This window comes from Peromyscus eremicus, chromosome 8a (assembly GCF_949786415.1).
Source record: "Peromyscus eremicus chromosome 8a, PerEre_H2_v1, whole genome shotgun sequence".
In the NCBI taxonomy this organism is placed as follows: Eukaryota; Metazoa; Chordata; class Mammalia; order Rodentia; family Cricetidae; genus Peromyscus; species Peromyscus eremicus.
The window spans coordinates 61,683,869-61,703,062 of record NC_081423.1 but is presented as its reverse complement, the minus strand read 5'-3'; the positions used below and the strand labels follow the sequence as shown (position 1 = coordinate 61,703,062).

General features: G+C 49.2%; 2 protein-coding genes across 3 annotated transcripts; one reads left to right on the top strand and one right to left on the bottom strand.

Moving 5' to 3' along the window:
* Positions 1 to 92: 92 nt before the first annotated feature.
* On the bottom strand, positions 93 to 5,854 carry Ift20 (intraflagellar transport 20). Of its 2 annotated transcripts, XM_059271296.1 has the most exons (6): positions 5,697 to 5,854; positions 3,395 to 3,624; positions 3,123 to 3,251; positions 1,950 to 2,035; positions 886 to 989; positions 93 to 471 (listed from the first exon to the last, which is right to left on the bottom strand). In XM_059271296.1, the coding sequence occupies exons 3-6, from the start codon at positions 3,247 to 3,249 to the stop codon at positions 390 to 392; spliced, it is 399 nt and encodes a 132-aa protein (XP_059127279.1). In that variant the 5' UTR covers positions 3,250 to 3,251; positions 3,395 to 3,624; positions 5,697 to 5,854; the 3' UTR covers positions 93 to 389. The 2 variants fall into 2 exon arrangements, with proteins under 2 accessions (XP_059127279.1, XP_059127278.1); XM_059271295.1 differs by lacking the exon at positions 3,395 to 3,624 and having other exon boundaries at positions 5,697 to 5,852.
* A 120-nt stretch (positions 5,855 to 5,974) lies between these two features.
* On the top strand, positions 5,975 to 18,690 carry Tnfaip1 (TNF alpha induced protein 1). The gene is made up of 7 exons (XM_059271293.1): positions 5,975 to 6,187; positions 10,556 to 10,874; positions 11,906 to 12,075; positions 12,465 to 12,554; positions 12,631 to 12,683; positions 13,420 to 13,615; positions 15,668 to 18,690. Exons 2-7 carry the CDS (start codon positions 10,670 to 10,672, stop codon positions 15,902 to 15,904), a joined length of 951 nt encoding a protein of 316 aa, XP_059127276.1. The 5' UTR covers positions 5,975 to 6,187; positions 10,556 to 10,669; the 3' UTR covers positions 15,905 to 18,690.
* Positions 18,691 to 19,194: the final 504 nt, after the last annotated feature.

Sequence of the window (19,194 nt, the reverse complement as noted above, 5' to 3'; positions counted from 1 at the left end):
CTGGTTTGTTGTGTGGATGATGGGGTTAGAACACTGAGTTCTCAGAGGGGGTGCTATCACACACACAGCACCAGAGAAGAAAGACCACGCCATTTGCTAATGGTATTTATTGCTTTTCATTGAGAGCCTTTTGAATTTACAAAACAAAAAAGAGGATCAAGTTGACAGGCTGCTTAGTTTGTGCTGAGACTGCAAGAGGTGAGGCCCTGTGCTGCCCAGCCCAGCAGTGCTGGGCACTGTTTCCCAGCTGCCCAGAGGTACCCACACGGCCACACTGCCTCCTTCTACACTGCCATGACATACTTGGTCGTCAGTCAAGTCACTGGAATGGTACAGAGGTTGTTTGGGTCCTTTTTTGCCTTCCTGCTATAAATAATGGAAATTTCAGTTCATTTCTGAAAAATAAATTGGTCAATAAATTCATTTTGTTCTGCTTCTACTTTACACAAAGCTTCATATTCAACCCGATACCTGAAAAACAAAATTGTTAGACACCCTGAATGAAATAAAAACAAGACAATTCTTTGAGAGTATAGAGCTTTAAACAGTTGCAAGAAATGGTGAGCTATGAAGTCAAGGCGAGAGTGTGAAATAAGCAAAGCCCTACTTAGAGCCACCCAGGAGAACCCTCCATCCCTAGGGAGGGCACAGGAGGTGGCCTCAGCCCTTGTTACAGGAGCCAGTGCTCAGACTGGGAGGTCTGGAGTTAACCAAGTCCCCACCTTGTTCTTATCAAATGTCATGTAGTCTACAAGATCCTCAGTGACATGCTCCCCCTGGGAACTGATGCAGAAAGACAGGCGGATGGATGGACGGACGGAGAAGGGAACCGAGCCCGCAGCTCCGAGCCTGCAGCTGAGCGTCGCTGGCTCAGGGTGTGCTTACCTCTCCAGCTGCATTTTCTTTTCGGCTATCAGTGCCTGCAGTTGCTGCTGCTGGGCCTCCCTCTGCTTTGCTATGGACTTGAGCAAGTTCCGAGCACCAATGGCCTAAGAAACATTGCCAAAGAAGGCATGGTTTAAACTCAAAAGTCCTCCAAGAGGGAGAGACCACTTGGGAGGGGGAAAGAGAGGAGCCCCATGGTTTTTTTTGTTGTTGTTGGTTTTTTTTGAGCTGAGGATCGAACCCAGGGCCTTTGAGCTAAATCCCCAACCCGAGCCCCATGGTTTTAATGGCTAGTCAGGACTATTAACCCACTGATCCCAAAGTGCTTGGTGAAAAATGGCAAGAGGAAGTAGTCTGGCCTGCAAGTGTATGCAGTGGCCTATTGGGAGGCATCACTGATGCCTTTTACCAAGTCATCTGTACCAGGCAATCTTTCACGTCTTCATTTATAAAAGGAGGGTAAACACCCACCAGTACTACTATGAAGATGAAAAGGAGTAACAAGTGTGTACTGGCCAGGCTGGAGAGAGGACTCGGTGGTTAGGAGCACTGGTTGCTCTGGGGGAGGAACCAGGTTCAGTTCTGCAGGCACCACGTGGCGGCTCACAAGTATCTATAACTTCAGTTCCAGGGTATCCAGCACCCTCTCTGACCTCCAAGGGCATAGACACCAGGCACACACAGTATACATACATACATGTAGGCAAAACAATCACAGCTTGATTTATGTAGGCACATAAATCAATCTAAAAATTTGGGGACTGGAAAAATGGTTCGGTCATTAAAAGCCCTAGCTGTGTTTGCAGAGGACCTAGGTTCAATTACCAGCACTCACAGCAACCATAACCAAACATTTCCAATTCTAGTTCCAGAGGATCTGATACCTTCTGGCTTTTAGACAAGCACATGTATGTGCACAGACATTCATGCAGACAAACATTCATCCACATGAAATCAGTCTTTTAAACATCTGTTAATGCCTGTGTTAAATAAATGAGCCGACCAACCCTATAATAAAGACGAGGCCTGCAGGGTTCCTGGCCAAGGCCAACTGCTGATCTTACCTTCATCTTCTCGTTCTCCGCTTCTTTTGCGAGCTGATCCACAAGCTCAATCAGACCACCAACTATTTTCTGAAACTGGCCAATTTCTTTGAGGGAAAGAACAATACATTCTCATTAGCGTTCCTTTGAAGGAGGGAGGGCAGAGCTAAGTGCCCTTCTGTGTTACAGCAGCCTGGTGCCTCCTAACCTAAGCCTGCCACCATTTGGTCTACCCTAGAGAAGAGGGACCAGTACCAGAGCTAGACTTTGAGCATGAGCTCCAGGGTGGACCCAATGCTGCCTCTCCCAGAAAGGACTCTCAGGACACAAGTGTAGCCTCTGGACTGGCCAAAGACTCAACACAGGGTTTCAATAAAAGGTGGTGTGAGAATCCCCACCTGTAACCAGGCTGGTAGAAAGTTCACATCATTTAGGTGCCCCATTTCCCATTCACTTTTTCCAATGCTCTTGATATGCTGGAATCCTATTTCATTTTAAGAAACTAGGCCAGAGAAGTGGGCCACAGCACACAGCAACCATTAAAGTGGGAACAGATACTATGAAACCTGTCACAAAACCATGGCCCATAAATCTCTTGCTTCAGGCCTGAAACCCCAGCACTAGGGAGGCTGAGTTAGGAGAATCATGAGTTCGAGGCCAATACACAACATACGTAGTAAGACCCTCAAAAAAAGGAAAGAAACCCCCTTGTTCCAGCTTAATCTGGCTTTTTCCACTGGCACTGGGCTGGCTTAGCAGCTAGGAAAGGGACCTCTTAGAGATCTGTAGCTCAAAGGTCACCACTGTGCTGAGCTGCTCCTGGAGACCTCAGTTACCACCTCTAACTCCAAATAACACAGATCCTGCCACGAAGACTACTGTACCAAGAAATCAAATCAGAATATATAATTCCATTTCCCACCTCCAGTTAATTCTCTATCATGAATTTTAAGGTTGTTCATCTAAAACCACCCACCCCCTCTCCCCCAGTCCAATGCGTTGCTTGGGACTAAATGTGGGACTCCATAGCAGCCTAAGAGGGCAAGCAGAGAAGGTTGGGTATGCATGGGAATCCAGGAACCAGGCTTAATCCAGGTAGCAAGCAACTCCGTTCTGCAGAACAAGAGTGACGGTCAAGGTGGGGTAATGAATTTGCCCAAGCAGAATGGCACCGTGTCTCCAAATGATACTCACTATCCACAAAATCCTTACACTCTTCCTTGAGCTCTATGGTCTGCTGGGTAACTTCTGGGTCCAACACCCGAAGCTTGTTCAGCTCATCAAAGTGCAGTCCTGCTTCTCCCAAGATATCCTTGGCCATAGCTGCAAAGAAATCAGCCCCAACCTGAATTTCATCCCAGACACCCAAGATAATCCAGGCTCTACCTCAGCCCACTCCAGTCCCCAGATACCAATGTCAAGCCTCCTCACACTCCCCATTCCCTCTGCCTCCACCTCAGCCTCACCTGTTTCCCTTGAGGCTCCCTAGAGAAGTCCTGCTCTGAAGGGGTGACAGTGGGAGTCAGGAGGTATGGCACAGGAGCAAGGGTCAGGAAAGAGGAAAGTCCAGTTGCTTGTCACAGGCATCGCTCATTCAACACACATTGCTCGAGTGCCTACTACATGCCAACACTGCTAGATGCTGGGTGTAAAGATGAATGCAACATGGTGCCTGCCCTGGAGCAGCACAGTTTAGCTGGAGGAAAACAGACATGTAAACCTGAAAAACTATCGCATTAAGTGATTTTACAGAAATATCACTAAGCCAACAGGAGAAAAAAATGAAAACAGCAATTCACTTGGTTGCATCTGGCCTAAGCTGTGAGCCATAAGCACAGTTATAAATCCCCATTTATGTACCCCAAAAAGCTTTTCAAACACATGCACTGACATGCCACACACACACACACACACACACACACACACACACACACACACACACACAAATAATAAAAATAAAAAATCTGGGTGAATTAAAAATTTCGAGTTGAAAGCCAGCTATGGTCATGCACGACTCTAATCCTAGCACTTGTGCCAGAGGACCACAGACACAAATTTAGGAGCAACGTGGGTTATATACTAAGTTCCAGGTTATCCTATGCTACTTAAGACTCTGTCTCAAAAAAGCAAACACACACACACACACACACACACACACCAAAACAAAAAACAAAAACTGTCTTCTTGTGTTGTTCTCTTTGGATGAACAGTTTGGGTACTTAAGAGTTACCGGGATTAACTGGACCAGGTGCTATAGGAAAGTTCATATGAGGATGCACACACCTATTCGAACTTCTACCACCTTCTGAGTTTGCATGCATTTACTCAAAAAACTGTGGAATCCCTGCTCCAAGGACAGAGTGAAGGCAATGTCTCTGGACAGACAGGAAGCAAATAACCACAAACAGTGATAAGAATATGAGGAACCGGGCGGCGGTGGCACACGCCTTTAATCCCAGCACTCGGGAGGCAGAGGCAGGCGGATCTCTGTGAGTTCGAGGCCAGCTTGGACTACAGAGTGAGTTCCAGGAAAGGTGCAAAGCTACACAGAAAAACACTGTCTCGAAAAACAAAAACAAAAAAAAAAAAACAAAAACAAAAAAAATATGAGGAACCGTGCTCAGTACTCTGTGAAGCCGCTGCAGGAGACCATAACTCAATGGGCAGAGGGAGGTTAACAAAAGCCTTCAGAAAAAATAACAGGAGACCTAAACATGTGCAAAAAAAAATCTTCTAAGAGAAGGTGGGAGAGAGACATTCTGGGCAGAGGGAAAAGCACATGGGAAGATTCCGAAGCTAGAATTTGACACAAAGGCTGTTGTGATCAAAACGACAAGGGTCGATTTAACACTAGAGTGGGTGTTAAATGCTGGGAAAGTCCCAGGAATGAACTTGGGTTTTTATAATGGTGTAACAGCTGGTAGTGGATTCCAGCAGTGCTCATCGACCAGGTTTGGAAAGATCACTCACTGCCTCGGCCAACCAGTGGAAACAGGGAACAGCGGCACAGAGGCACACCTACCAGACTCTTCACTGTGAGCCTAGCATCTAAGCAGGTTGCCTGCAGGTAAGCGGCACTCTGTTAATGTTTGCGGAATGAATCAATGTGGAAATAGTAGGCTGTAACAGAAGAAAAGACTTGAAGCTGAAGACGAATTCAGAGCTGAAATGTTTTCTGAGTCGACAGAATTTAGTAATAGATTGCTTAATGCAGCAGTTTGGAGATGAGTGGAGAAAAGAGCCAAACACGATTGCCATGAATCTGGATTGGACCGAGTGTATGGCCGGAAAGGACAGTTTAATGAGATGGGTAAGAAAGAGAGCTGCAGTGAAATGGTTCACAGGGGACTAACAGACCCCCACCTCACCCCCAGCTTCCACCGCAAACATGTCCCGGGGACCGAGGACTAAGTTTCCTAAGCATGAGGGCAGTAACTGGCTCTACGCGCCCTGGCTCTCCCTGATCCGCAGGCACTAAGAACAGTTGCGGCTGTGGGGTGTGGAGAAGGCGCTGGCACGGTCAGGAAGCACTGGGCAAAGGACGTGGCTGTCTTTACTACGTTACCCTCCTGCAATGTCCGAGCCTCGGTTTCCCGGTGAGATCACAGGGAGCCGCGCTCTAGGGCTGAGCTGGGTGTAAACCTGCTCTCTACAAATGGTGGGAAACCGCCGCTTTCGGCCTGGGCTTGCCAAGTCTCAGCGCGGGGCCACGTCGGCCTCCTCTAGTCCCAAGTCTACCACGTCCCCCGACCTCAGATCACGACGTACCTGCCGACCCGCCTCAGCGGCGCGCTGCGGCCCAGATGACTGTCAGTGCAAAGTTCTCTCCGGGAACCGCAACTGGGCGCTGCCACGGATACAGGACCTACTAGCTACACGTCACCCCGGACACCAGAACCACTAGCATCCGCCCACCCCGCAGTGCCCGCTGGGAAATAGAGGCAACCCGAGCGGAGCGGTAACTGCCTACGAGACCCAGAAGCCTTTGCGCCGGAAGCCGTCGGAAGTAGATTTGCGCTCACACCCGGAAGCGGAAAGAGGCCAAACCTCAGCGGATGCCCGACTCCACCACCTTGCTCGCGCGCTGTGCATGCCGGGCCTTGTAGTAATGTTTCTCGAGCCGTAAGGGCTGGGCCGTAGCTCCGGAGTCGGCGGGCGCAGGATGTGAGCTCACAGCTGAGATTGCAGGCAGCCACAGGCCAGAGGCAGCACGGAGTCCGCTCGCCACTCGGCTGAGAGGAGAGGCGCCCCCGCGGACGGTGAGAGCCAGACGTTTTTGAGTGCAGAGGGAAAGGACAGGCTCTGCCGGGTCCTGGGCAAAAGGCACGGGACGGCGCGCGGGGATAGAGTTCAGGTCCTCTCCTGGGGATGGGTGGCACCGCGGATCTCAGTTTCTCAGAAGAGGAGGGGTGTGGCGGGAGAGAGGTGGGATATCTCTTCATTTCCACGGAGGACCCTTTGGGTGAAGCCTAAGAGTCGCTCCCACGATTTCTGACCTTTTTAGCCAAAATCAGCCTTCCCACCCTCTGGCTGTCCATCGTGTCCTTCCTTTAGGACCCCGTCTTTAACCACCGCGATCTTTTGCCCTTTGTTCGGTTTTGCTTCCCATGAGGTTCCCTTAGAGACACGTGTAGGTCCCTAGCCTCAGGACTACTCAGATCCATAGGCGAAGTCCAGAGGGAAGAGCACCGAGGCTATTGGTGGAAACTTCATCCTCTCAGAAATTTCTTTCTAGGGCGTCACCTGCCACTGGACTCTTGGAACTCATTGGTCTGGTGGAATCTGATCTGACGTCACCCAGGACTCAAAGTGGCTGCTTTGTAGGAAAAGAATAGATTAGCTCCGGATTTGATTTCCTCTGTTGGCAAGCCTAGTCATTGAGTTTCTTTGATTTGGTAGAACGTGTATATGTGTGCTTCCTTTGATTCTGGGGAAATAGGGATTGGACACAAAATGTGTGAGGAACTTGCTAAAACTTGTTTAGGGTCGACTTTTTTCCTTTGAGGTAGGGCAATTGCTCACCATTCTAGCATTCTCGTGTTACTTACTATCAGTCTCCTGGGGCTTATTTCATGCGTATTCCATCAACGAAGCAAATAAGCCACCAAAAGGATGTGTTACTTCACACAGCACCACCCTAGCCTTTCCCAGACAACACCCCACCCCACCCCGACCATTCCAGGGACATAACTAGATCTTTTCAGGAACAGTTTTAGTCTAACAAGCTGATATATATTGAATACTTAAAAATGTGCCATTCTTGTTTGAGGAACAGCAGTCTGGGTTTCACCTGTAAGGCATGAGGCTAACAGTAATCCACTGAGTGTTCTGGGATTTAAAGAGGTCGATCCCACTTTGGGGGTTTGTGTTTCTGTCTCTAGCCTTGCTTCTGTGACCCATGCCTTCATCATCTCTTGCCTAGACCACTGCTTTCTCTGTTCTTTCCACTTCCTCTCATGCACCTTTGCAGTCCTACACAGCATCCAGTTGTCCATGGAGACTATAAAATTAGATCATATCACTCCCCTGCTTAAAGCCTTCCAGTCAGTTCTTCATGATCACGTAGTGCTGGCTTTCTCTGGCTCTCTATCAGACCACCTTCCCCTTCTTCCTGTCTACCAGCTACCATGTCCCCACTCTTCCTAAAACTTGTTCCTTTTCAGCAATTTGTGTGTGTGGTGGTTTTGCCTGCATGTTGTGCCTGGTGCCCACAAAGACCAGAAAAGGCCATCGGATCCCCTAGAACTGGAGTTATAGACCATTGTGAGCCACTGTATGTGTGCTATGACTTGAACGTAGGTGTCTGGGAGGCAGCCAGTGCTCTTAACTGCTGATCCATCTCTCCAGCCCCATAAAACTTGTTACATTTTTAAAAAATCTAAGTGTGCATGTGTGTGCCTGAGTGTACATATGTATACCATGTGCAGCAAAGGCCAGAAGAGGGTGTCAGATCCCCTGGAACAGGAGTTTGATTATTGTGAGCCCGTTGATGTGGGTGCTGGGAACTGTACCTGGGTCTTCTGCAAGGGGAGTACATGTTCTTACCACTGAGCCATCTCTTCTGCCTCTAAACCTTGTTTCAAACAGGAGCGTTGCACTTGCTGTCTAGAATACACTGTCCGACCTTAGCTGAAATGCCATCTTCCCTTGGTCTCAAGCCTCAGCCTGATAATTCTCAGGTCATTCTGGTATTTTCAGTTACATCAATCGCCTGTATAACTGTCTGCTTCTTTGTTCCTTGTTTACACTCTGTCTTCTAGTTTGTGTTTTTGTTTTTGTTTGAGACAAGGTTTCTCTGCATAGCCTTGGCTGCCCTGGAACTCACTACATATGCCAGGCTAGCCTGGAACTTCTAAGTACTAGGATTAAAGGCATGTGCCGTTATGTCCAGCTAGTCTGTCTTCTTCTAGTAGAGTGTAAGTTCCATGAGGGCAGAACTCTTTTGTATTTGTTCTTTTCTATTTCCAGTGTCTGACACACAGTAGGAGCATAAGAAATGACAACTTTATTAAGTGAGATAAAATATATACCCAATGCCTAGAATATTCCCTGCCACATACTAAACATGCAGTGAGTTTAGCTATGATACTTCTTCTTTGGTGAATGGATATTATTGTATGTATACAAATAGTTGTTACACTGTGATGTTTAGGGAATGGTAACCACAGTAAGTCTGTACCCATTCAGGTTGTTGGTTTGTTTTAAGATTTATTTATTGTACAGTGTTCTGCCTGCATGCCAGAAGAGGGCGCCAGATCTCATTACAGATGGTTGTGAGCCACCATGTGGTTGCTGGGAATTGAACTCAGGACCTCTGGAAGAGCAGTTGGGGCTCTTAACCTCTGAGCCATCTCTCCAGCCCTTGTTTGTTTGTTTGCTGTTGAGACAAGGTCTCTCTGTTTGTAGTCCTGGCTGTCCTAGAACTCTCTCTGTAGACCTGAGACTGGCCTAGAACTCACAGAAAGCCTCCTGCCTCTGCTTCCCAGTGCTGGGATTAAAGGCAGGTATCACCATACTCTAGGACTCAATCTTTTTTTTTTTCTTTTTAATTCAGAGTTTACGGGTTTAGAATTTAGAATATAGGGCTGGAGAGATGGCTCAGCAGTTAAGAGCACTGGCTGCTCTTCCAGAGGACCTGGGTTCAATTCTGAGCAACCACATGGTGGCTCTTAGAATATTAGTAACAACAACAAAACCATAATGCAAGCCAAGAGATCGAACCAACTTTTCCTTTAATCATTTCTTTGGTTTCTGAATTGTTAGTTTTACTTTCTACATTCCTTAATCATTTTTAGTATTATCATCATGTCTTTTCTCCCCATTCTTGGTGGGAAGGAAAAGAAGAGAGATAGGGCCCTCAGGAAAAAGCAGCAAAAGAGCCATCCTGTGTTCTGCCTTGAAAAAATGGTGACAATTACAGGAACTTGGGGCAAGACTGATGCCAAGAAAGGGGAAGGTCAAGAAACCCCATGGGAGCTCAGGTAACCCCTGCCAAGCTCCTGGGCTGGCTGTCTCCAAAGCTGGCCCTCTCCAACCTCTCTTAGAACCATACTCATGTTCTTCCTAGATCCAGGCTTTCTTTGGCTGGTGCTAACCTGAGTCCTGGAGCGGGCTACTCCTGAGACAGGAAATGCATCCTGTCCTTCTGGCTCCTGGGAAACTCCCAGGCTGGCTAGATCCCCAGTTGGTTAGTCTAGAAGTCTGGAGTTCTGGGAGTCTTGGGAAACCATTTTCTGAAGTCAGTATGGTGGATCCCAGGGTGATCTATTTATCTAGCTCTTAGTTCTAAGGGTTTTCTTTGCAACTCAAAGCAGAGCTGAGCCTGGAGGGAGTTTATGCTCCCAGACCTGGCTCCTGGTACTGGGAGAACAGCGTAGGGGTCATTCTTGCTGTCACCCAGTATCCTAATTTGCTTTCTATTGCTGCGATAAAACATGTGACCAAAAGCAGATCAGGAAGGAAAGTTTATTTGGCTCACACGTCCCAGGTCACAGTTCTTCATTGAGGGAAGTTGGGGAAGGAACTGGTGACAGGAACCTGAGGATAGGAACTGAAGCGGAGCCCATAGAGGAATGCTGTTTACTGGCTTGCCCAGCCTGCTTGGATATATATGTCAGCTTTTGTGTGTGTGTGTGTGTGTGTGTGTGTGTGTGTGTGTGTGTGTGTGTGTGTAGCCTTAGCTGTCCTGGAACTCACTCTGTAGCCCAAGCTGGCCTCAAACTCACAGAGACCCGCCTGCCTCTGCCTCCCGAATGCTGGCATTAAAGGCGTGCGCCACCACCGCCCGGCTCAGTCTGCTTTCTTACACCATCCAGGATCACCTGCCCAGGGATGGATGGCACTACCCACTCCCCACCAATCATTAATCCAAAAAATGCCCCTGCAGGCTTGCCTCCAGGCCAATGTGATAGAGTCATTTTTCTCAGTTAAGGTTTTCTTCCCAGATGACTTTAGCTTGTGTCAAGTTGACAGAAAACTGACCAGCACAGCCAGGAACTCAGCCTCTGCTTGGGAGTGCATGGGCTTATCTGGGAAGTAAACTGTATCAGAGTTCCTACTGCTGTCCCCTCCTCCCTTGTGACCTCTACTCTGCTGACTTCCGTGTTCTCTCTGCCTCTTGCTTCCAGCACTGAGAGTATGAGGCCCTGGCCTCTGCGGGCCACTCATTCGTGACTACTTCCACCACGGCAGAGCCATCCAAGCCTACCTCCTGCCGTGTGGTGATCTACCTGCAGCGGGAGATGTCCGGGGACACCTGTCTGTGCCCAGCCTCAGGGGCCAAGCCCAAGATAAGTGGCTTCAAGGGAGGCGGGCTGGGCAACAAGTACGTGCAGCTCAATGTGGGCGGCTCCCTGTACTACACTACAGTCCGGGCCCTCACTCGGCATGACACTATGCTCAAGGCCATGTTCAGTGGGCGCATGGAGGTGCTGACCGACAAAGAAGGTGAGCCATTATATCGGGGCATGCTGGGCAAGGGAGGGGAGGAAGGGGGCATCCTGAGGTGACTTCAGGGCAGGGCTTAAGCTCAATAGATCTAGAATCTGTGTCTTTTCCTCTTTATTTCTTACAAGTCTTAACAGAGCTTCAAAATTCCTTGAAATTTTCCATAGAATGCTGTATGTTTATGTATCATCTAGAGGAAAAAGTTCTTACTTAAAAAATATCCAGGCTGGGTGTGGTGGCACACGTCTGTAATGCTAGCACTTAGAGGTGGGGACAGGAGACTCAGGAATTTGAAGCCAGCCTCCATTACATAGCATATTTGAAGCCAGCCTTAGACTATAAGAAACTTTGTCTCAAGAAAAAAAAAATATTTTTTTTTTTCAAATAGAATCCAGGAATGCTGGCACATGTTTGTAATCCCAACACTCAGGAGGTTGACACAGTTCAATCTCAAATTTGAGGCTAACCCAGATAACTTAGCAAAACCCTGTTTCAAAAGCTGACATATGGGTCAGGCATGGTGGTACATGCCTTTAATCCCAGCACTCGGGAGGCAGAGGCAAGCGTATCTCTGTGAGTTCAAGGCCAGCCTGGTCTACAGAGTGAGTTCCAGGACAGCTAAGGCTACACACACACACACACACACACACACACACACACACACACACACACACAAAAGCTGACATATATATCCAAATGAGTAAGCTTGTTATAAACACAGTACAGCCTGGGCAGTGGGCAAAAGGTAAGCAGACTGGTGATTTCTGTATTACCTGGGTGACCTGAGTACCCCCAAGCTTAGACATCCAGTCCTCCACAGAGCCTTGAAGACCTGTATCTTCTCAGGGACACAGGAGTTCCTGAGGCCTCGGTCTCTGTGCACCCCTGGCCTCGGCTCTGCACTCTCATGTAGCGCCTTTCCTTGCATGCTACTCCCTGCCTGCCTGCCTGCCTCTCTCAGGTGGCCTCTGCCTGCATCAGACACAGCTGGAGGCTAACAGTAATCCTGTGGGATCCCTCTAAATCTCTAGGCTGGATCCTCATAGACAGATGTGGAAAGCACTTTGGCACCATCTTGAATTACCTCCGAGATGACACCATCACCCTCCCTCAAAACCGGCAAGAGATCCAGGAATTGATGGCTGAAGCAAAATATTACCTCATTCAAGGGCTAGTGAACATGTGCCAGACTGCACTGCAGGTACAGGAAGAACTTGGTGGCTTAATGAGGCTGGGACTTGTCCTTCTGGGGACATTAGGTTTGGCTCCTGGAAAGCTGTGTTGGAAATGAGGTTGATGAGTCCAAATTCAGCTAGAATAGTGAGGTGCTGCCCAGGCCCAGCAAACTGCTGCTAAGTATTCATGCATGGCAGCACAAGCAGGCTATGCCTCTAGTTCATTCGCTTAGATAGCTGAGCTTCAGATTTTCTGCAGTGGGGATCTGCTTACTGGCTGGCAGTATCTATTACCAAGAATGTCATGATCTGTCTACCTCCTTACCAGGCAGGGGTGACTGTGGCCGAAGGCCTGGGGAGGGACCTGGCCAGCATTAGATCCTAAAGGCAGCTTTCTGCTCTGTGTGTCACCCAGGACAAGAAAGACTCCTACCAGCCTGTGTGCAACATCCCCATCATCACATCCCTGAGAGAGGAGGACAGACTCATCGAATCTTCCACAAAGGTACGGGGCACTCTGAGGGCCTCGGCCTGGGGACACCAGGCTCCTGGCCTAGCCCTTACTCTTTCTTCCCTCACAGCCTGTGGTGAAGCTGCTGTACAACAGGAGCAATAACAAGTACTCATACACCAGGTACGGCGGGCCTCTCTGTGAGGGCCCTGGCGAGGGTGGCAGAAGCAGCCTAAGGGCTGAGCAGCCAGCCGGTTCTGGGCAGTAGGCCCAAGGGAATTCAGATTTCCGACACACATAACACGGAGCTGGGTGTTGAAACCACCTTTGCTGAGGGCAATGAACAGAAATAGAAGGGGACTCAGGACAGAGGCACTGGGGATTTGTTACATAGCCTGGTTGGGATGTAGATGGTAAAATGTGAAGCATGCCTGTAATGTGTCATATCAGGAGCACGTCAGGGATTTCCATCCCCATTGTCTTGGTGGGTGAAGCGGGGTGCTAGGAAGTCATAAACCAAGTCCTCCTGAAGCCTGTGCCCCTCACTGTGTCCTCCTGACAGGCCATGGCTGGGTTAGATAGACCCCGGCTTGGCTCTAGGCTCTCGTGGTCCCCTGTGGACACTGCATCACCCACCCCACAGCAAAAGAACACTGTCTCCTATGGAGCAGTGAGGGACCCCTTCTTCCAGGCTTAGGGAGGGGTCACCACTTCCCCTCAGTGCTCTTTCTATATATGAGGGCCAGTTCCACCCTTCTCTCTCACAGGCCTCAGTCCTACAAGTTCCTTTCTGCCTCTGTCTTGTCTTCATTTTAGCATGGTAGGGGGAGTGGGGGGGGGGGAGAACCCAGCCCATCCCACCAGCCCTCCATTGTGCTGGAACCTCATTCCAGGCCTGCTGGCCCTTGGGGTTTTTCAGCAACTCTGATGATCACCTGCTGAAAAACATTGAACTGTTTGACAAGCTGTCCTTGCGCTTCAATGGCCGCGTGCTCTTCATCAAGGACGTCATTGGTGATGAAATCTGCTGCTGGTCTTTCTATGGCCAGGGTCGTAAGCTGGCAGAGGTGTGCTGCACCTCCATCGTGTACGCCACCGAGAAGAAGCAGACCAAGGTATGGGCTTTCCCCTGTGGGGACAGATTACACAGACTCCAGGGTGGAGAACTGGTCTTGCCCCAGTGCACCCTTCCCACAGCAACCCAAGGGCCACATGGACTTTCCCAAACATGGTGTGATGGTGCCAGGTAGGAGAGCGCCAGAACGAAGAGGTTGGGGATGGTCAGAAACTGGTAGCACTGCTGAGAAAGAAGCCCACTGGCCAGCAAGAACTTTCTGGGTCGTGGAAGGACCAGGTCTCTGAGGTTGTCACAACTCAGTTGCAGTTCTAGCCCCACCACTTCTCAGTTGTCTGATCTGCAGGAGCCATTTCAACCACACTGGTCTGTTCTCCTGCTTGCAGACATGGGAATGAGAGTCTGAGTGTAGCCAATACATGGCAGAGGTACGACTCAGAAACAGCAGTCTAGTGTGGCTTCCCACTTCAACACTGCTCTTGCAGCCAGCCTATGGAATGACCTCACAGTGCAGATGAACACAAGTCACCTTTCATTTTTACTTTTTCTTGTTGAAACAGGGTCAGTGAAGCGCAGGCTGGAGCTTGCTATATAAGCTAGTAGGTTGGCCACAAACACATGGCATTCCTCCTGCCTCAGCCCAGTAGTACTAGGGTTACAGGTATACTCCACTATAATCAGCTGTGTGAATTACTTGGTAGGGACAGTTTACATTCTCAGCTCCTCCCCTTCTGCGGAGGCCAGCAGGTGTCTTCCTAGAGTATATACTTGGAGACAGCAGAGTTGTACTGGGTGGAGTACCAGGCAGATTATCTGGGAAGTGAAGGGGAATTAAGGGTTCAAGCATCCAGACCCAAGAACCTTAGCCCCAGACCGCCACACTGCCTCAGGCTGAGTGCTCTGCTGAGGGCTGTCGGAAGGGCAGTGGGTGTGTGGGGCGGGGTGTGACATGGGGCTAAGCTGTGACAGTAGAGTCAGGATTCAGGGTCTGAGGGACAGCAGAGGCGGCAGTGCCTGTCTTCTTCCCAGGTGCTCTCTCTTTCGGTGACTCCCCTCCCCCTCACACCCCAGCTGTAAGACGGGCCCAGCTGGAGCCATTCTCTCCACTTGAGGTGAAGGCACAGGAGCTCAGTGTGACAGATTTGCTACCATTTTGGGGTCCTGATCTCTTTCTTCCACATTGATCCTAGGGGTGGGCTTTCAGGATCAGAAAAGCAGTGGAACTGCTTCTCAGAGCGACTTCTTTATTACTCCATTTGTCTGTGTGGGTGGGTGACAGACAGGACAGCCTGGAGACTTCTTTCCATTTAGGTTCCACCATTTGGGTCCTGGGGTCAAACTCAGGTCGTCAGGATTGGTGACAAGCACCTTTAATTTACCATCTGCGCCATCATCTCTGTGCTCCCACTGCTTTATTGAGACAGGACTTCACTAGGTAGGCTGGCTTCAAACTCTCCATCCTCCTGCCTCAGCATCCCAGGTAGCAGGGATTACAGATGGATACCACCCAGCCTGGCCAAGCAGCTGCTTTTTCTTATGTGTTTGGTTGTTTAGTCAGGTTATTCACTGAGCTAAAGAATGTATGTCTTTCTTCTGATGCTGACAAATCTCAAGAAGTATTAGCTCAGCTCGGCAGGCAAACCTGGAATCCCAGTACCCAGAAGGCTGAGGTGTCTGGAGGATTCTGAGTCTGGGGCAGCTTGGGCCATAAGGAGACCCTGTCTAAAAAACAAAACAAAACAAAAACAAACAAAAAAACCAACCAAACAAAAAAACAAAGAAAGTAGCAATTGATATCACTTTACACCCATAGACACTGCATCCCAGAAAGCTCAGGCCTGAGACCTAGCACCTTGCCCATGGAGTTGATTGTACCTGCACATACCTAAGATACTAATCTTCAGTTGTGGAGTGGGGTGGGATGCAGGGGGGGTGTTCATCTATATTCTCATATCCCCTGATGCTTCCTTTGTTAGCTGGGCAGCTACCTGACTTCTAAGTTAGGAGGCTTCATGGAAGAGACAAGGTCAAGAGCACTAACTTGTTTCCTCGGGAAATGAAACCTCACTCCATCTTGTTCCCTTCTCCCCAGGTGGAATTCCCAGAGGCCCGAATCTATGAGGAGACACTCAATGTCCTACTCTATGAGACCCCTCGAGTCCCTGACAATTCCTTGCTGGAGGCCACAAGTCGGAGCCGCAGCCAGGCTTCCCCCAGTGAAGATGAGGATACCTTTGAACTGCGGGACCGTGTCCGCCGCATTCACGTCAAGCGCTATAGTACTTACGATGACCGGCAACTTGGCCACCAGTCTGCTCATCGAGACTAATGGGACCTTTAGGAAGTCAGAGCACAAGAAGCCATGTCTGCTATCCTGTGGAACACACCCCATTGGCCACCCTATGCTGCTCCTGCTAGCTGGGAGCCTGCTTTTTAGCAAGTAGCGGTGCCAGGCCCTGCTTGGGAGATCAGGGAGCCCAGCAGAGGAAAGGCCACGTTGTCTTACCTGGTCCTCCTCCCCCATCAGATGCCACCCCACTTCCTGCCCGACAGGGAGCTACTTCTGCTCTAGGGTGAGTGCACTGACTTCCACCTCCTGCCAAGAACATTCCCCAGGTCCTTGGCTGAGTGCCCCTTTCCTCTGCTGAAGAGCTCCTTCAGTTCCTCAGCTGAGGCCCATGGGAACAGCTTTGTTCTACTGGAAAGGAGGCTTCTGGTGCTGCAAGGACCCAATTTTGAACAGAAAGGGCAGCCTTTTTTTTTCCCTAAGATGTTTAAGCATAGGTATGGCCTGATTTTTTTGTTGTTGTTGTTGTTTTTAAATCTAGATGTTAGCATGGTGGCCTTGCCTATAATCCCAGCTATGGAGAGGCTGAGGTAGGATAAAAGGTTATAGGCTAGCCTGGACAACTTAGCAAGACTCTGTCTCAATATAAAGTTTTAAAAAGAGGGCTAGTGGCATAGCTTAGTGGTAGAATACTTACCTAGTATGAGTGAGGCCCTGGGTTCAATCCCCAGTACTGCCACACACACAAAGTATCTAGGAAATGACTAGTTTCTAGTCTGATGAGGGACAACCTAGGACTAAGCATTTGTTACCCCTGCAGGATGCCAGGCCCCCACCTAGACAGATCCCTCCCCACCCCACCCAACCCCCACACTCCACCCTTTTCAATGCCCTAGGACTCTTCTTTAAAGCACTTTGTATATCTGTCATTCAGAAGCCTATTCTGCCTTGACCCAAAGCTTTTTCTGACACTAATCCCCTCTTGCAGAATCTGAGGGAAGGGATAAAGAAGCAGTTAGTAGCTAGGTGTGCTGGCATATGCTATAATGCCAGCACTCAAAGGCTGAGGCAGGAGGATATTAAGTTTGACACCAGTCTGTGCTATGTAGTTAAAGTTCCAGGCTAGCCTGGGCTATGTAGAGACTTTGTCTCAAGAAAAAAGCGAACTGACTAGCTTTGGCTTTGTCAGTGTGACTGGCCAGCCCAAAGAACACCCAGCAGGGAAGGATGCCCAAGATGAGACCGTGGTTTCAATAGCTCCCTATGGGAAAAGATACCTCACCCCTGTAGGGCTAAATCACTGACTCAGACCTAACACGATCGTTTGCTTTGGGTCTCATACTTGGGTGTGCTCAGCTCTAAGACATGCTCTCCCCACAGTCCATAAAGCCAAAAGCTGTGCTGCAGGCCCGAAACACAAGCTGCAGCAGGAGACTGTGGAGCAAACTCTTGGAGCCCCATGCTGCCAGCACTGCCCACAGATGTGGCCCAGGCTTGGTCATACTTTTGCCCAGCTCCTGACATCATGTTTGGTTTATGTTCTGGCTCTGGTGGTGGTTCTGTTTAGTGATGAGGCTCCAAATACACAGTAACCAGGGCAACTTAAGCCTTTTTAAAGGCCCAAATTTCTTTTGGGTCACTTGATCATAGAGGTACCAAGGTCTAGACTAGACGTGAATTATTCCTCTGGGCTTTGGTTTTCCTCCCCTTCTTTGCTGGTCTTGGCCCTCTCAACTGGATTCTTTCCAGAGGACTGTTGTCACTGGAGAGAGCTGTTGGCAAGCCTGACAAAGTGTGTGGCCATCAGCAGCAGCGCTCAGGAAGGAATAGAGGTTGTCAGCTTCATCCTTTGACCACTTTTATAATTGCCAAATGGCTGCACATAGCTCACCTCTCAGAGCCTATGGGCAGATGCCAGGCCCAGGGTTGGGCTCTCACAAGGCCCTGACATGACACAGTGGAGCAGGAGAAATGTGACTAAGTAATCAAGCCTTTGATGTGAATCTTGAATGTATAGATAGCTCTAAGATGCTCAGGTCAGGCACCTTGGTGATCAGCAGCTATTAGTTCTTCCAGATCTCACTGGAAGTGAGATGACAATCCATTTTTTGGCCAAATTTAGGCTTTGGCTTTGAGGCTTTCCCAGACTTTGGAATGTTGTAGCATGAGGCCACTGACTATTTTCTCAGCTGTCCCCAAGAAGCCCTCTAATATTCAGATTCCTGGCTCCCTGCTGCGTATTTCCGGTTTGTTCCTTGACCTCCACATCCCCTTTAGCCTCTACTTGGTGCTTTGACATCCATATCCTCGTATTTCCAGTTTGTTCCTTGACCTCCTCATCCCCTTTAGCCTCTACTTGGTGCTTTGATATCCATATCAGTGGTGTCTAGTCCTTGGGCCTAAGGAAGCACAGCAAGAGTCCAGGGCTGGGCATTCATCCTCTTTGACAGAAAACATCTCCTTGGTTTAAGAAAAACACTAACACTGAAGTGATTGTGCTTCCTTGCTTAGACTCTGTGGCTTAGGGGTTTGTGGGATTTCCCAGTCCTCTTCCTACAGTGGCTCTTGGAAGGATGAAATTTTCGATTACAAGCAGCCCAGGGGGAGTAAACACAAGTATGGATGAAGGTCAAACTGGGAGCTGTTAACAGACACCAGCAACGGGCTCTGCTGAACTTGGGATGGATGTGACTGGTCTACCTGAAGGGTAGCACAGGTTCTGGTGTGAAAGAATATGTCTGTCTTACTACATACCTGCAATCCTTGGTTGCTTACCCTAAGTGACAGAAGTAAACACTAACTTCTAATAAAATTGTGTCACACTGCAATGGTGCGGAGCCATGTTTCCAGGGAGTAGAGGTTGGCCAGCTCACAGCTGTGGGCTCAGTTTATTTCTGGTTCCTCCATGACCTTGTATTCTAGGTAGGTCTGAAAACTCATTAGTCCCCACACTCCCCCTGGTGGAAGATTAAGAACAATGCTCACAAGGACTGGAACTGAGATTTAATAATGCAAGAATGAAAGGGCCTCAACAGTGACTAGAGTGGTGAAGGATCCTGAGAACTGTGCAAAATGCAGCCCAGTTCTGCCTCTTGTTGGTCTGACAGAAGCTCTGGAAGTGGCTCGGCTTGGTCACTGTCCATAACTTAAGCTGCTGCTTGGCTGAATTCCTGCACTTGTGGTCTGGATGCCTGACAGACTTTTGCTCAATGCTCAGAAGCCCACAGCTCCAGGAAACCTGACTGGTTTTGCCTCACTCTTCTCCAGGCCTGGTGGCTGGTGGCTAATCAGTGTTTATAGTCAGGCACTCCAACCCTAAATGCTGGCTGCCT

Coding starts and splice junctions, on each gene's coding strand:
- Ift20 (XM_059271296.1), bottom strand. CDS start 3,249: ATGGCCAAGGATATCTTGGGAGAAGCAGGACTGCACTTTGATGAGCTG. Junction 2,036..3,122: donor GTGTAAGGATTTTGTGGATA/GTGAGTATCATT, acceptor TTTCCCTCAAAG/AAATTGGCCAGTTTCAGAAA. Junction 990..1,949: donor CGGAGAACGAGAAGATGAAG/GTAAGATCAGCA, acceptor AATGTTTCTTAG/GCCATTGGTGCTCGGAACTT.
- Tnfaip1 (XM_059271293.1), top strand. CDS start 10,670: ATGTCCGGGGACACCTGTCTGTGCCCAGCCTCAGGGGCCAAGCCCAAG. Junction 12,555..12,630: donor TCATCGAATCTTCCACAAAG/GTACGGGGCACT, acceptor CTTCCCTCACAG/CCTGTGGTGAAGCTGCTGTA. Junction 12,684..13,419: donor AACAAGTACTCATACACCAG/GTACGGCGGGCC, acceptor GGGGTTTTTCAG/CAACTCTGATGATCACCTGC.